Here is a 14,531-nt window from a genome sequence, read left to right on the forward strand (position 1 = left end):
CGTGTGTGTGTCCAGTGTGTGTGTCCAGTGCGTGTGTGTGTCCAGTGCGTGTGTGTGTCCAGTGTGTGTGTGTGTCCAGTGTGTGTGTCCAGTGCGTGTGTGTGTCCAGTGCGTGTGTGTGTCCAGTGTGTGTGTGTGTCCAGTGTGTGTGTCCAGTGCGTGTGTGTGTCCAGTGCGTGTGTGTGTCCAGTGTGTGTGTTTGTCCAGTGTGTGTGTCCAGTATGTGTATGTGTGTCCAGTGCGTGTGTGTGTCTGTTGCGTATGTGTGTCCAGTGCGTGTGTTTGTCCAGTGTGTGTGTCCAGTGCGTGTGTGTGTCTGTTGCGTATGTGTGTCCAGTGCGTGTGTGTGTCCAGTGCGTGTGTGTGTCCAGTGTGTGTGTCCAGTATGTGTATGTGTGTCCAGTGCGTGTGTGTGTCTGTTGCGTGTGTGTGTCCAGTGTGTGTGTTTGTCCAGTGTGTGTGTCCAGTGCGTGTGTGTGTCCAGTGCGTGTGTGTGTCCAGTGCGTGTGTTTGTCCAGTGTGTGTGTCCAGTGCGTGTGTGTGTCCAGTGCGTGTGTGTGTCCAGTGTGTGTGTTTGTCCAGTGTGTGTGTCCAGTATGTGTATGTGTGTCCAGTGCGTGTGTGTGTCTGTTGCGTATGTGTGTCCAGTGCGTGTGTTTGTCCAGTGTGTGTGTCTGTTGCGTATGTGTGTCCAGTGCGTGTGTGTGTCCAGTGCGTGTGTGTGTCCAGTGTGTGTGTTTGTCCAGTGTGTGTGTCCAGTATGTGTATGTGTGTCCAGTGCGTGTGTGTGTCTGTTGCGTATGTGTGTCCAGTGCGTGTGTTTGTCGTGTGTGTGTGTCCAGTGCGTGTGTGTGTCCAGTGCGTGTGTGTGTCCAGTGCGTGTGTTTGTCCAGTGTGTGTGTCCAGTGCGTGTGTGTGTCCAGTGCGTGTGTGTGTCCAGTGTGTGTGTTTGTCCAGTGTGTGTGTCCAGTATGTGTATGTGTGTCCAGTGCGTGTGTGTGTCTGTTGCGTATGTGTGTCCAGTGCGTGTGTTTGTCCAGTGTGTGTGTCCAGTGCGTGTGTGTGTCTGTTGCGTATGTGTGTCCAGTGCGTGTGTGTGTCCAGTGCGTGTGTGTGTCCAGTGTGTGTGTTTGTCCAGTGTGTGTGTCCAGTATGTGTATGTGTGTCCAGTGCGTGTGTGTGTCTGTTGCGTATGTGTGTCCTGTGTGTGTGTTTGTGTGTGTGTGTACCGTGTGTGTGTTCTCACAGGGCGCAGGATCACAGAAAGAGACGGACACAGAGTTACCATGGTTATTATTTCCAGGAATAAACTGGTCCAAACTGGTGTGTGTGTTCCTCCATGTATTTAAATGTCATATTGTGATCAAATATAAAACACATGATTAGAGTGAAACATCATGTTGTGTTTGACACAGTGACCACTTGACAAAGGGACACTGAGGAGGTAACATCATAAACCCTAAACCCTGGATAGAGGGGCTCGGTGAATGTGGTGTGGAATGTGTACAGGTGGGTCAGTGTGTCAGAGGAGACTCTGTAGAAGGACAGAGTGCCAGCTGGCCAGTCCAGATACACTCCTACTCTGTGGGAGCTGGAGGAAGGGACGTCTATGGTAGTGTGATTATTATTGTGACAGGCCTTGTAACTGCAGTCAGAGCAGACCAGACTCCAGGACTTGTCATTGTATCCAATCCCACAGTCAATGCCCCCTCCTCTCCTTTTGATTCCTTTATATGTCACTCCCATAACAGCCCCTCCCCCACTCCTCTCTACCTCCCAGTAACAGCGCCCAGTCAGACCCTCACTACACAGCACCTGTTCACAGTCCTCAAATCTATCTGGGTGACCAGGATACCGCCTCTCCTGTCTCCTACATGTCACCTTTCTGTTCTCCTCAGACAGAGAGAGGAGTCTGTTTACTGTGTTTGGGTCCAGTGTGAGATCACAGGCATCTGATGGATGAAACCAGACACAATATTAGGAGTCATCATCATTCACATTAGAATGTTAACTCACTTTTCACTAATTACACATACATTTAATGTAGATGTGTCTAGGTATCAACAGGAGAAGTTAAGGTAATTTGAGACTTGTTGAATGATCATATGTTATACTGTATGGTAATGTAAAAAAACACTTATTGACAAAAATGACACACATACACTCACACCCTGAACACACACACATATGTAACACGAACATGCCACTCACCTACACAGACACACACATTGTCAAAGCAACTCTTTCTAAACATTGGTGTCCCTGATTTCTGCTTCTGTAGAACTACAGATTATATTTAGTATGACCAAGTAAGTAATGATGGTGGTCTTTGACTTTGACTTAACTTGAATTTAAGACTTTTTCTTAATCATATTCTTCACAGCAGTTAACACTCACATTTTCTAAGGCCAGGTTTCATTGCGTTCTCTCCACCATGTTCCACACTGTAGTGGTAAGCAGAAGAACAGACAGTCATTGAGGGTTACACACAACACACACAGTCAGCATATAATTTGGTAAGAATGTTTGTCTTAACAGGCCTGATATCAAATATGCCTGATATGAACATTGACATAAACCCTCTACATACTTGAGTTTCTCCAGTCTGCAGTGTGGATCCTCCAGTCCAGCAGAGAGCAGTCTGACTCCTGAGTCTCCTGGGTGATTGTAGCTCAGGTCCAGCTCTCTCAGATGTGAGGGGTTTGACCTCAGAGCTGAGACCAGAGAAGCACAGCCTTCCTCTGTGACTAGACAGCCTGACAGCCTGCAAAGAGATCATCATCATTTCACAAACACACTGTTAACTGACCAGACCATTTAAAAAGAAGTATCAGTCAAAAGACAGACAGTGAGGTATCATATTTAGATTGTATTGAGTATTCAGTCCACACCAAACAAAATCAAATCAAAATCAAATCCAACTTTATTTGTCACATGCGCCGAATACAACAAGTGTAGACCTTGCCGTGAAATGCTTACTTACAAGCCCTTAACCAACAGTGTAGACCTCACAGTGAAAAGCTTACTTACAAGCCCTTAACCAACAGTGTAGATCTCACAGTGAAAAGCTTACTTACAAGCCCTTAACCAACAGTGTAGACCTCACAGTGAAAAGCTTACTTACAAGCCCTTAACCAACAGTGTAGACCTCACAGTGAAAAGCTTACTTACAAGCCCTTAACCAACAGTGTAGACCTCACAGTGAAAAGCTTACTTACAAGCCCTTAACCAACAGTGTAGACCTCACAGTGAAAAGCTTACTTACAAGCCCTTAACCAACAGTGTAGACCTCACAGTGAAAAGCTTACTTACAAGCCCTTAACCAACAGTGTAGACCTCACAGTGAAAAGCTTACTTACAAGCCCTTAACCAACAGTGTAGACCTCACAGTGAAAAGCGTACTTACAAGCCCTTAACCAACAGTGTAGACCTCACAGTGAAATGCTTACTTACAAGCCCTTAACCAACAGTGCAGTTCAAGAAGAGTTAAGAACATATTTACCAAATAAACTAAAGTAAAAAACAAAATAAAAATAATAAAAAGTAACACAATAACATAACAATAATGATGTTATATACAGGGGGTAGCAGTACTGAGTCAGAGTGCGGGGTTACAGGTTAGTTGAAGTAATGTTTACATGTAGGGAGGGGTGAAGTGACTATGCAAAGATATTTAACAGCAAGTATCAGCAGTGTACAACCAAATGGATGGGGAGAGTGGGCGTCTATGTAATGGTCCGGTGGCCAATTGATTAATTGTTCAACAGTCTTATGCTTGGGGGTAGAAGCTATTAAGGAGCCTTTTGGTCCCAGACTACGGTACCACTTGCCGTGCGGTAGCAGAGAAAACAGTCTATGATGAGGGTGACTTGAGTCTCTGACAATTTTAGGGGCTTTCCTCTGACACCGCCTATTATATAGGTCCTGGGTGGCAGGAAGCTTGGCCCCAGTGATGTACTGGGCCATACGCACTACCCTCTGTAGAGCCTTGTGGTCAGATGCCGAGCAGTTGCCATAGCAGGCGGTGATGCAACCGGTAAGGATGCTCTTGATGATGCAACTGTAGATGTTTTTGAGGATAGGGGGACCCATGCCAAATCTTTTTAGTCTCCTGAGGGGGAAAGTTTGGTAATTTGGTAAAACTGATTTAATTTTGCCTGCATTAAAGTTGAGCAATACCTCGAGACTTCTTTAATATTAGACATCACGCACCAGTTGTTATTGACGGAAAGACACACACCCCCACCCCTCGTCTTACCAGACGTAGCTTCTCTGTTCTGCCGGTGCATTAAAAATCCCACCAGCTCGATATTATCCGTGTCGTCGTTCAGCTACGACTCGGTGAAACATTAGATATTACAGTTCTTAATGTCCTGTCGGTAGGATAATCGTAATCGTGGTTCATCAATTTTATTTTCCAATGATTGCATGCTAGCAAGTAGAATGGATGGCAGTGGGAGTTTAATCGCTCGCCTACGGATTCTCAGAAGGCAGCTCAATTTGCGTCCTCTTTTCCTCCATCTTTTCTTCATGCAAATTATGGGGATTTGGGCCTGTTCCCGGGAGAGCAGTATATCCTACTCGTTAATGGAAAAAGCTTCCTCCAGTAGTGAGGAATCGCAGTTCTTATGTCCAGAAGTTATTTTTCGGTCATAAGAGACGGTAGCAGCAACATTATGTACAAAATAAGTAAAATAATATATGTGACAAACAATGCTAAAAAACTAACAAAATAACACAATTGATTAGGAAGTAAGACGTCAGCCATCCTCTTCGGCGCCATCTTAGGACAGTGAAGCTAACATTTAAATGTGGTTCTAAACTATATCATTTTCAATTTTAGATAAAATGTTTCATATAAGGTAACAGTATATAATGTCACCTTTTATTTGAGGGTATTTTCATACACATCCATTTCACCATTTAGAAAAATAAACACACTTTATGTATCTAGTCCCCCTATTTGAAAAAGTCAAAGTATTCTGACCAATTCACGTATTGTGTATTAAAATTGTCTTAAAGGTTTAGTGCAATGAATACATCAAGCTTGTGAGTTCCATGATTAAGAAAAATCATGAATGAATCATTAATAATAACGAGTGAGATGCTACAACAAAACATTCTAACCTCTCACCATTAACCTCTAATTAAAGGTTACATTCTGTACTGTCTGTCACCTAATATGAAACATTTGATCTCAATCCAAAATGCTGGAGCATAGCTCCAAATTTAAAACTGTAAACTTCACTGTCCAAACACATATGATGTGGACTATGTGTACCTGGTAAACACGTGGATCTGGTGAACAGTTATCACTTGTTGACCAACTACAGTGTCGTGTCTTTGGCTATGCCGGATTGTGATATGACATGCTATTTTATAAAATCCTTTCTTTGTAATGAATATTACCTGATTAAGCTAATCATGTAAATGTAATTAACTAGAAAGTCGGGGCACCACAAAATAATATTTATAAAGCAGTTATCTTCCGAATAAACTCTTAAAGACCAAGTCATATTTTACATCAATAGCAGTCAATATTAATCGTCACCTTAATTCAGTCTCATCTGAAAGTTTTGAATTCTTGGTTATCTTCACAAACCCTGGCTAACAAGTTGAATCAGCAATACAAAATTGGGTTTAATTATTTATTTACTAAATACCTAAGTAATCACACAGAATTACACATACACAGAATGAATCATACCTTGATTACAAATTATGTCATAAAGGAAAATGTCCCTTGCGGACAAAACAGATATGACAGCTGGTTACACAAAAGAAAAGGGGCTGGGTTCGAGTGAAAGAACAGGAAGATTGAGGAATAAAGGGCGAAGCGATGTCTCTATTGTAAATATGGTATCTCATGCATTCTAAATTACCGCCCATTTGGAAAAGGAAAATGCAATAAATATTTACTCTGAGCTGCGCTTCGGTAGGTTGGTGGTAGATGGAAGGCCGTGTTGCCCAACCGAGTTCTATTGAAGAATGTCTCTGCTGGTAAATTGGATATGTTGTAGTAATGTCGTTGTGTGGTAGACGGGATACTCTGTCTGTTCTTTCCTAGCCCACTTTTGCAGCTGCTGTTGCTAACTCAACGGCTAGGAGGTATCACTTCTGTAGTGAATAAGAGTTCATACCATACGCAACCAAATCTCACGCTCAGGTTGGCTTCATTCTGTAGTTATTATCTGAACCATTCTGACATCGGATCGTCATCCTAATGTACCCGGAACAGCTATTATCTGAACCATTCTGACATCAGACCATCATCCTAATGTACCCAGAACAGTTATTATCTGAACCCTTCTGACATCGGATCTTCATCCTAATGTACCCAGAACAGTTATTATCTGAACCATTCTGACATCGGATCTTCATCCTAATGTACCCGGAACAGGAGGTTACATTTTCGTCAAGACTTTATATAGTGGAGGGAGAAGGGTGTGTTTTCATAGTACAGCCCATGTCTCTTCACAGGGTCACTGATTGAGCAGAGCCCTAACCTTATGAAAGCCCAAATCTCTCATTTGGAAGCTAAAATTACATTTAATCTTTTCACCAATAATGTTATATTCAAACATTTAAATTGAACAACAATTCCATGTGAATCCGATAACTACAATGCTCAGACTAGAGTTTATGTCATCCTATCATTGATGAGAATATCTCAGATGACAACCGAACTGACATCATATTCATTAATTACCCACGCATATGTTCAACTGGTCGGATTACCAGAATATGGTTCATTTCCTCCCACCTTCTGATGTTCCCAGAAACTCTATGTTAACCAAGGGGTTTTTAAATGTTACATCAGTAGGGTAGAGAGAGGAAAAGGGGGGGAAGAGGTATTTATGACAGTCATAAACCTACCCCCAGGCCAACGTCATGACAACAGGAATACTGACCTCAGAGTCTCCAGTTTACAGTGGGGATTCCCCAGTCCATCAGAGAGCAGCTTCACTCCTGAATCCTTCAGGTCATTGTTACTCAGGTCCAGCTCTCTCAGGTGTGAGGGGTTTGACCTCAGAGCAGAGACCAGAGAAGCACAGCCTTTGTCCGTGACTCCACAGCCTGACAGCCTGACAAAGAGATCATCATGATTTCACAAACACACTGTTCATTTAACACCAGGATTGTAGAAGGACAACTGCAGATGCATTTGGCTCATTCTCTCAAACAACATATACAGTAGATTAATCTTCCGTCTCCTACAATTGTATGGTTATTTTATTATATTAATGTGAACAGCAATGTACTGATTCAATATGTTATTCAATAATGCATATTTTTCTCTAAACTGAATATTTCTTCCTGATGATTAGTTCTTATATATCATTGTATTTACTCACAGAGCAGCTCTGGAGGCGTTGACCACTGGCAGCAGCCTCAGAAGACCTTCCTCTGATCTGGAGTATTTCTTCAGGTCAAACACATCCAGCTCCTTTTCTGAAGACAGCAACACAAAGACCAGAGCTGACCACTGTGAAGGTGAGAGTTTGGCTTCTGAGAGACTTCCTGAGCTCAGGTAGCTTTGGATCTCCTCCACTAAAGAATGGTCATTCAGTTCATTCAGACAGTGGAACAGATTGATGCACCTCTCTGGAGAGGGATTCTCCCTGATCTTCTCCTTGATGTACTTGACTGTTTTTTCATGGCTCTGTGAGCTGCTTCTTGTCTTTGTCAGTAGACCTCGTAAGTGCTTCTGATTGGACTCCAGTGAGAGGCCCAGAAGGAAGCGGAGGAAAAGGTCCAGGTTTCCCGTCTCACTTTGTAAGGCTTCATCCACAGCACTCTTGTAGACGGTGACTTTAATTTTCTGTCTGATCCTCACATAAAAGTTCCTGGACGTTGATTGAGGTTCGGCCATTAGATTCTCATTGTTGTTGATGAATGAGAGGAACACATATACAGCAGCCAGAAACTCCTGAATGCTCAGATGCACGAAGCAGTACACCTTGTCCTGGTACAGCCCACATTCCTCTTTAAAGAGCTGTGTGCACAATCCTGAGTACACTGAGGCTTCATTGACATCAATGCCAGCCTCTTTCAGGTCTTCTTCATAGAAAATCAGATTGCCATTCACAAGCTGTTGAAAAGCCAGTTTTCCCAGTGACAGAATGCTCTCTTTATTCCAGTGTGGACCTTCTTTCCCAAGATACTTTTCGTTCTTCTTTATTGTATGAAACACCACAAGGTGTGTGTACATCTCAGTCAGAGTCTTGGGCATCTCTTCTCTCTTATGTTTCAGTATGTGTTCAAGCACTTTTGCAGATATCCAACAGAAGACTGGAATGTGGCACATGATGTGGAGGCTCCTTGATGTCTTTATGTGTGAGATGATTCTGCTGGCCAGGTCCTCATCACTGAATCTCTTCCTGAAGTACTCCTCCTTCTGTGGGTCATTGAACCCTCGTACCTCTGTCACCTGGTCAACACACTCTGAAGGAATCTTATTGGCTGCTGCAGGTCGGGTAGTTATCCAGAGGAGAGCAGAGGGAAGCAGATTTCCCTTGATGAGATTTGTCAGCAGAACATCCACTGAGGTTGACTTTGTGACGTCACAACAGATCTTGTTGTTCTGGAAGTCTAGGGGCAGTCGGCACTCATCCAGACCATCAAAGATGAACAGAACTTTGTACTTGTCGTATTTGGAGATCCTTGATTCTTTGGTTTCCATTGAGAAGTGGTTGAGAAGTTCAATCAAAGTGTGTTTTTTCTCTTTCATCAAATTCAGCTCCCGAAAAGGGAATGAAAATACAAATTGGACATCCTGATTTGCTTTTCCTTCAGCCCAGTCCAGAATGAACTTCTGCACAGAGACTGTTTTTCCAATGCCAGCGACTCCCTTTGTCAACACAGTTCTGATAAGTTTGTCTTGTCCAGTTAAGGGTTTGAAGATGTCATTACATTTGATTGCAGTCTCTGGTCTTGCTTGTTTCCTGGTTGTTGTCTCAATCTGTCTCAGCTCATGTTCATTATTGACCTCTCCTGTTCCACCCTCTGTGATGTAGAGCTCTGTGTAGATCTTATTGAGAAGTGTTGGGTTTCCTTGTTTAGCGATCCCCTCAAATACACACTGAAATTTCTCCTTTAGATGAGATTTGAGTTCACGTTGGCAAATCACAGCAAGCTCATCTGAATGAAGAAATAACACAGAGGATATTAATATTACATCTGATTGAATGCCTACAGTATTGTAGGACTGTGTTATAATGTTTACATTGTAATAATGTATTCTCTTACTGTAAGTGTCTGTATAAATGTGTAAGGTTTTCATTATACATTACACACTGGTGTGACTGATTATATTATTATTGGTATTATTGATGGTATTATTAATTCTCTCTTGTCTAAATGAATCACCACAACACATCCCTGCTGGTACTGTACTTGATGAGGTCACTAGGTGTTGTGTTAAGTCTGGTACAATGTCATTGAGTTACACGGCTACTTTAGCTGTACTTTAGCTACAGCTTTTAAATGTTTGTTGTAAAACAGCATTCATCATGAGGCAGACAGCTCTTACTTTTCTCCAGTGTGTCAGCAAGCTCCTTCTGGTTCATTTTCCTCAGGATGTGCAGTGTGATCTTCAGAGCCCCCTCTCTGGCACTGCTCTCCTGCTTCTCATCTTCAGCATCCACTTCCTTATCCTTCTTCTGACTCTCAAAGCCTTGTGGGAGTTCTGGACTAAGAATCCTCTTGAACCTATTCAGCTCGTTGTTCACAAATGTCATAAAATTCTCTTCAAGCAACTGAAATAAATTAAGTAAATAATTTAAGCAAGAGAAGAAATACTTTCTCATGAACACATTAATGAATGATTGACAGATCAACTTTACTTGAGGTAAACAAAAACAAATGTACATAACAGGACCACATACACTGAATATGGAGGCCAGGTCTGTTTGATGACTCTGGGAAGACTGACCACTGAGAATCTCTGACTCTGATCTCTCCTGTTGGTTTCTGTGGACAAACATCCAAGGAGTGCACACACACACACACACACACACACATACACACACACACACACACACACACACACACACACAGGGAGGGAATGTTGTGTTTGTTTAATATTGTTTCAGGACTTTGAAAATGGAAAAAAGGATTAGCCTATGGATTATTAAAACAACAAACATAAATTGAAAAATGGGAGAAATAACTAGAGACAGTGTTGTTTAACACCATGACCTCTTACCTTTGTCCAGTAGAAAAGTCTCCCTCTCTAAACATTATAGGTACACCCATAGACCGGTCACTCTTCATGGACAGACCGCTGGGTACAGGGGAGGCTGGTCTCTCCTGATTGATTGGTCTTCAACACAACAGAGACAAACATTCCATCTCTCATCTACTCTGAGCTCAGATGGGGAATCATACTGTAAGAAGAGTTTCATTCCAAAACGCTATATATCTGTTTTCAGAAATGTTGGTACATTGGCTTTGATAGGACTCTGAACAACAGTGTCCTGATGAGAGAGCACATGTTCTATTCCAGGTGAAATTGTGCATCATTAGCTCATTGTCATGGATTTATCCAAATAAATGTCACTAGAAAACAGCTAAAACAAATGGAACTGCAGCTACTTTGCTGTTATTCTGGCTGCACTCTTTGACGTGACTGTAAGTTATCTGTAGTTGTCTAGCTAGCAAGGGATAAGAACGTTACCACCCAGTTTGGCAATGGATCATTTAGAACGAACGACTGGCTCTCATCCATAGATACAGAACAAAAAGACTTAACGACTGGGTCTCATCCATACATACAGAACAAAAAGAGACTTAACGACTGGCTCTCATCCATAGATACAGAACAAAAAGACTTAACGACTGGGTCTCATCCATAGATACAGAACAAAAAGACTTAACGACTGGCTCTCATCCATAGATACAGAACAAAAAGACTTAACTACTGGGTCTCATCCATAGATAAAGAACAAAAAGACTTAACGACTGGGTCTCATCCATAGATACAGAACAAAAAGACTTAACGACTGGGTCTCATCCATAGATACAGAACAAAAAGACTTAACTACTGGGTCTCATCCATAGATACAGAACAAAAAGACTTAACGACTGGGTCTCATCCATAGATACAGAACAAAAAGACTTAACGACTGGCTCTCATCCATAGATACAGAACAAAAAGACTTAACGACTGGGTCTCATCCATACATACAGAACAAAAAGACTTAACGACTGGGTCGCGTCTCTGACAACCGAACCGATAGAAAGTAACCATGAGCAATCATTTCTGATGAAAACAAATGTGATTGGGATACAGCATTTTGGAAATAAACTCTTCATATGAACAAACTTGTCATCTCACCTTTTAGCTGTGGTGTCATGTTCCCCAGAGAGTCTCATTTTAGAGGCAGGATCCCCCTCCTCTCTCTCCCCAGAGAGACTCATTTTAGACCTCTGACAACTAAACAGAGATCCAGCATGTTGGTTGTGGTTAACGTAGTGGCAACTAATTCTTGAATGTCAATTGTTCATAATAATTAATTGTTTCTAAGAAATAAAAACATTTACTAACAGACACATTGAAACAGTCAGATGATTTAATGAATTCACATGATTTTGTAGTCTTCTCCATGGTAACTGTCAATAATAATAATAAGTCACTGTTTGTTAAGGTAGTTCTAGACAGTGCAGCAACACAAGGCCGTGTCTCACACTTATTAGTATTCACTAAAAGTAGGCTATTATCTATCAATCTGTTATTTTCTAAACAAATCTGAAAATGTAGACTGAAGGGCTAAAATGGGAATGATTGATCTGAGGGGGAAATAATTTATACATTCAGAAAACAACAAGTAAGATAATTTATGTTATGTAATGTAGGCTAGGTTATAATGTACAGTTACATACACCTTAGCCAAGTACATTTAAGCTCCATTTTAACAGTTGCTGACATTTAATCCTAGTAAAAATTCCCTGTCTTAGGTCAGTTAGGATCACCACTTTATTTTAAGAATGTGAAATGTCAGAATAATAGTATAGGGAATGATTTATTTCAGCTTTTATTTCTTTCATCACATTCCCAGTGGGCATAAGTTTACATACACTCAATTAGTATTCGGTAGCATTGCTTTAAATTGCTTAATTTGGGTCAAACGTTTCGGGTAGTCTTCCACAAGCTTACCACAATAAATTGGGTGAATTTTGGCCCATTCCCCTTGACAGAGCTGGTGTAACTGAATCAGGTTTGTATGGCCTCCTTGCTCGCACACACTTTTTCAGTTCTGCCCACACATTTTCTATAGGATTGAGGTCAGGGCTTTGTGATGGCCACTCCAATATCTTGACTTTGTTGTCCTTAAGCTATTTTGCTACAACTTTGGAAGTATGCTTGGGGTCATTGTCCATTTGGAAGACCCATTTGCGACCAAGCTTTAACTTCCTGACTGATGTCTTGAGATGTTGCTTCAATATATCCACATATTTTTCCATCCTCATGTTGCCATCTATTTTGTGAAGTGCACCAGTCCCTCCTGCAGCAAAGCACCCCCACAACATGATGCTGCCACCCCCGTGCTTCATGGTTTGGATGGTGTTCTTTGGCTTGCAAGCCTCCCCCTTTTTCCTCCAAACATAACGATGGTCATTATGGCCAAACAGTTCTATTTTTGTGTCATCAGTCCAGAGGACATTTCTCCAAAAAGTACGATCTTTGTCCCCAGACTACAGTTTGTCCCCTACAAACTGTAGTCTGGCTTTTTTATGACGGTTTTGGAGCAGTAGCTTCTTTCTTGCTGAGCGGCCTTTCAGGTTATGTCAATATAGGACTCGTTTTACTGTGGATATAGATACTTGTTTCCTCCAGCATCTTCACAAGGTCCTTTGCTGTTGTTCTGGGATTGATTTGCACTTTTCGCAAAATAGTACGTTAATCTATAGGAACGTCCCCTTCCTGAGTGGAATGGCGGCTGCATGGTCCCAGGGTGTTTATATATGCGTACTATTGTTTGTACAGATGAACGTGGTACCTTCAGGCGTTTGGAAATTTCTCCCAAGGATGAACCAGACTTGTGGCGGTCTACAAATATTTTTCAGAGGTTTTGGCTGATTTCTTTTGATTTTCCCATGATGTCAAGCAAAGAGGCACTGAGTTTGAAGGTAGTCCTTGAAATACATCCACAGATACACCTCCAATTGACTCAAATAATGTAAATTAGCCTACCAGAAGCTTCTAAAGCCATGACATAAGTTTTGGGAATTTTCCAAGCTGTTTAAAGGCACAGTCAACTTAGTGTATGTAAACTTCTGACCCACTGGAATTGTGATACAGTTTATTATAAGTGAAATAATCTGTCTGTAAACAATTGTTGGAAAAATGACTTGTCATGCACAAAGTAGATGTCCTAACCGACTTGCCAAAACTATAGTTTGTTAACAAGAAATATGTGGAGTGGTTGAAAAACTAGTTTTAATGGCTCCAACCTAAGTGTGTGTAAACTTCTGACTTCAACTGTATAATAGTGGTTTGTTAGTGATAGTTCGTATAACAATATAGGCCTTCCAGTGTCAGGACAGAGCAGGTAGACTAGACCTGATATTTTTCACATTTCCAACGAGACCATCAGGTTGGTCAGCATGATAAGAGATCATATATCAAACCTGCTCTGACTATTGAAAGTCTGACAACGACCTAACTTTATAATATAATATAGTTCTATGTAGCCTAGACTTACCCGTCTGCTCGTCTTTCCATCAAATCAACACATTTATCCGACTTCTAATGTTGCAGAGAAATGTGTCCCACAGTTTCAACAGCCATTTTGTGTTAGGTCCCAAACGTACTTTTAATTGAATATGAGGAAACTGGTGCGGCCGCCTGTTTCCTTGCAGAGGAAGCGACCTCTCATAGGGAACTCATTCAACCAGCCTCAACAACAGTAAATAAAACCTGTCAAATGGCCCAAAGAGAATCCTGTCCTCCTAATAAAGCCATGTGCATTAAAGACAGATATACTGCTACACATGTAGGATCTTCATCTCAGTCAGTTTGCTGCAGCAGGAAAATAATCCTGAAGCAACAGGACATTTGAATTATTATGTGGATTATAATTAATGGACATTTTTCAAAAGTGGAAATGACAAACTTCAGAAGCCTTTTTAACCTTCAAATATCAAATCGAATTGTATTTGTCACATGCTGAATACAACAGGTGTAGTAGACCTTACAGTGAAATGCTGAATACAACAGGTGTAGTAGACCTTACAGTGAAATGCTGAATACAACAGGTGTAGTAGACCTTACAGTGAAATGCTGAATACAACAGGTGTAGTAGACCTTACAGTGAAATGCTGAATACAACAGGTGTAGGTAGACCTTACAGTGAAATGCTGAATACAACAGGTGTAGTAGACCTTACAGTGAAATGCTGAATACAACAGGTGTAGGTAGACCTTACAGTGAAATGCTGAATACAACAGGTGTAGGTAAACCTTACAGTGAAATGCTGAATACAACAGGTGTAGTAGACCTTACAGTGAAATGCTGAATACAACAGGTG

The 14,531-nt window shown here is 41.5% G+C and overlaps 1 protein-coding gene across 1 annotated transcript; it reads right to left on the reverse strand.

The window, feature by feature from the left end:
* Positions 1-1,276: 1,276 nt before the first annotated feature.
* LOC116371663 (NLR family CARD domain-containing protein 3-like) lies at positions 1,277-11,914 on the reverse strand. The gene is made up of 9 exons (XM_031820558.1): positions 11,339-11,914; positions 10,208-10,324; positions 9,888-9,972; positions 9,533-9,758; positions 7,356-9,141; positions 6,912-7,085; positions 2,591-2,764; positions 2,398-2,444; positions 1,277-1,952 (listed from the first exon to the last, which is right to left on the reverse strand). Exons 1-9 carry the CDS (start codon positions 11,419-11,421, stop codon positions 1,396-1,398), a joined length of 3,249 nt encoding a protein of 1,082 aa, XP_031676418.1. The 5' UTR covers positions 11,422-11,914; the 3' UTR covers positions 1,277-1,395.
* Positions 11,915-14,531: the final 2,617 nt, after the last annotated feature.

This window comes from Oncorhynchus kisutch, unplaced genomic scaffold (genome assembly GCF_002021735.2).
Source record: "Oncorhynchus kisutch isolate 150728-3 unplaced genomic scaffold, Okis_V2 scaffold3489, whole genome shotgun sequence".
Classification (NCBI taxonomy): domain Eukaryota; kingdom Metazoa; phylum Chordata; class Actinopteri; order Salmoniformes; family Salmonidae; genus Oncorhynchus; species Oncorhynchus kisutch.

Coding starts and splice junctions, on each gene's coding strand:
- LOC116371663 (XM_031820558.1), bottom strand. CDS start 11,421: ATGAGTCTCTCTGGGGAGAGAGAGGAGGGGGATCCTGCCTCTAAAATG. Junction 9,973..10,207: donor GACTTTTCTACTGGACAAAG/GTAAGAGGTCAT, acceptor GTTTGTCCACAG/AAACCAACAGGAGAGATCAG. Junction 9,142..9,532: donor TGCTGACACACTGGAGAAAA/GTAAGAGCTGTC, acceptor TTCTTCATTCAG/ATGAGCTTGCTGTGATTTGC.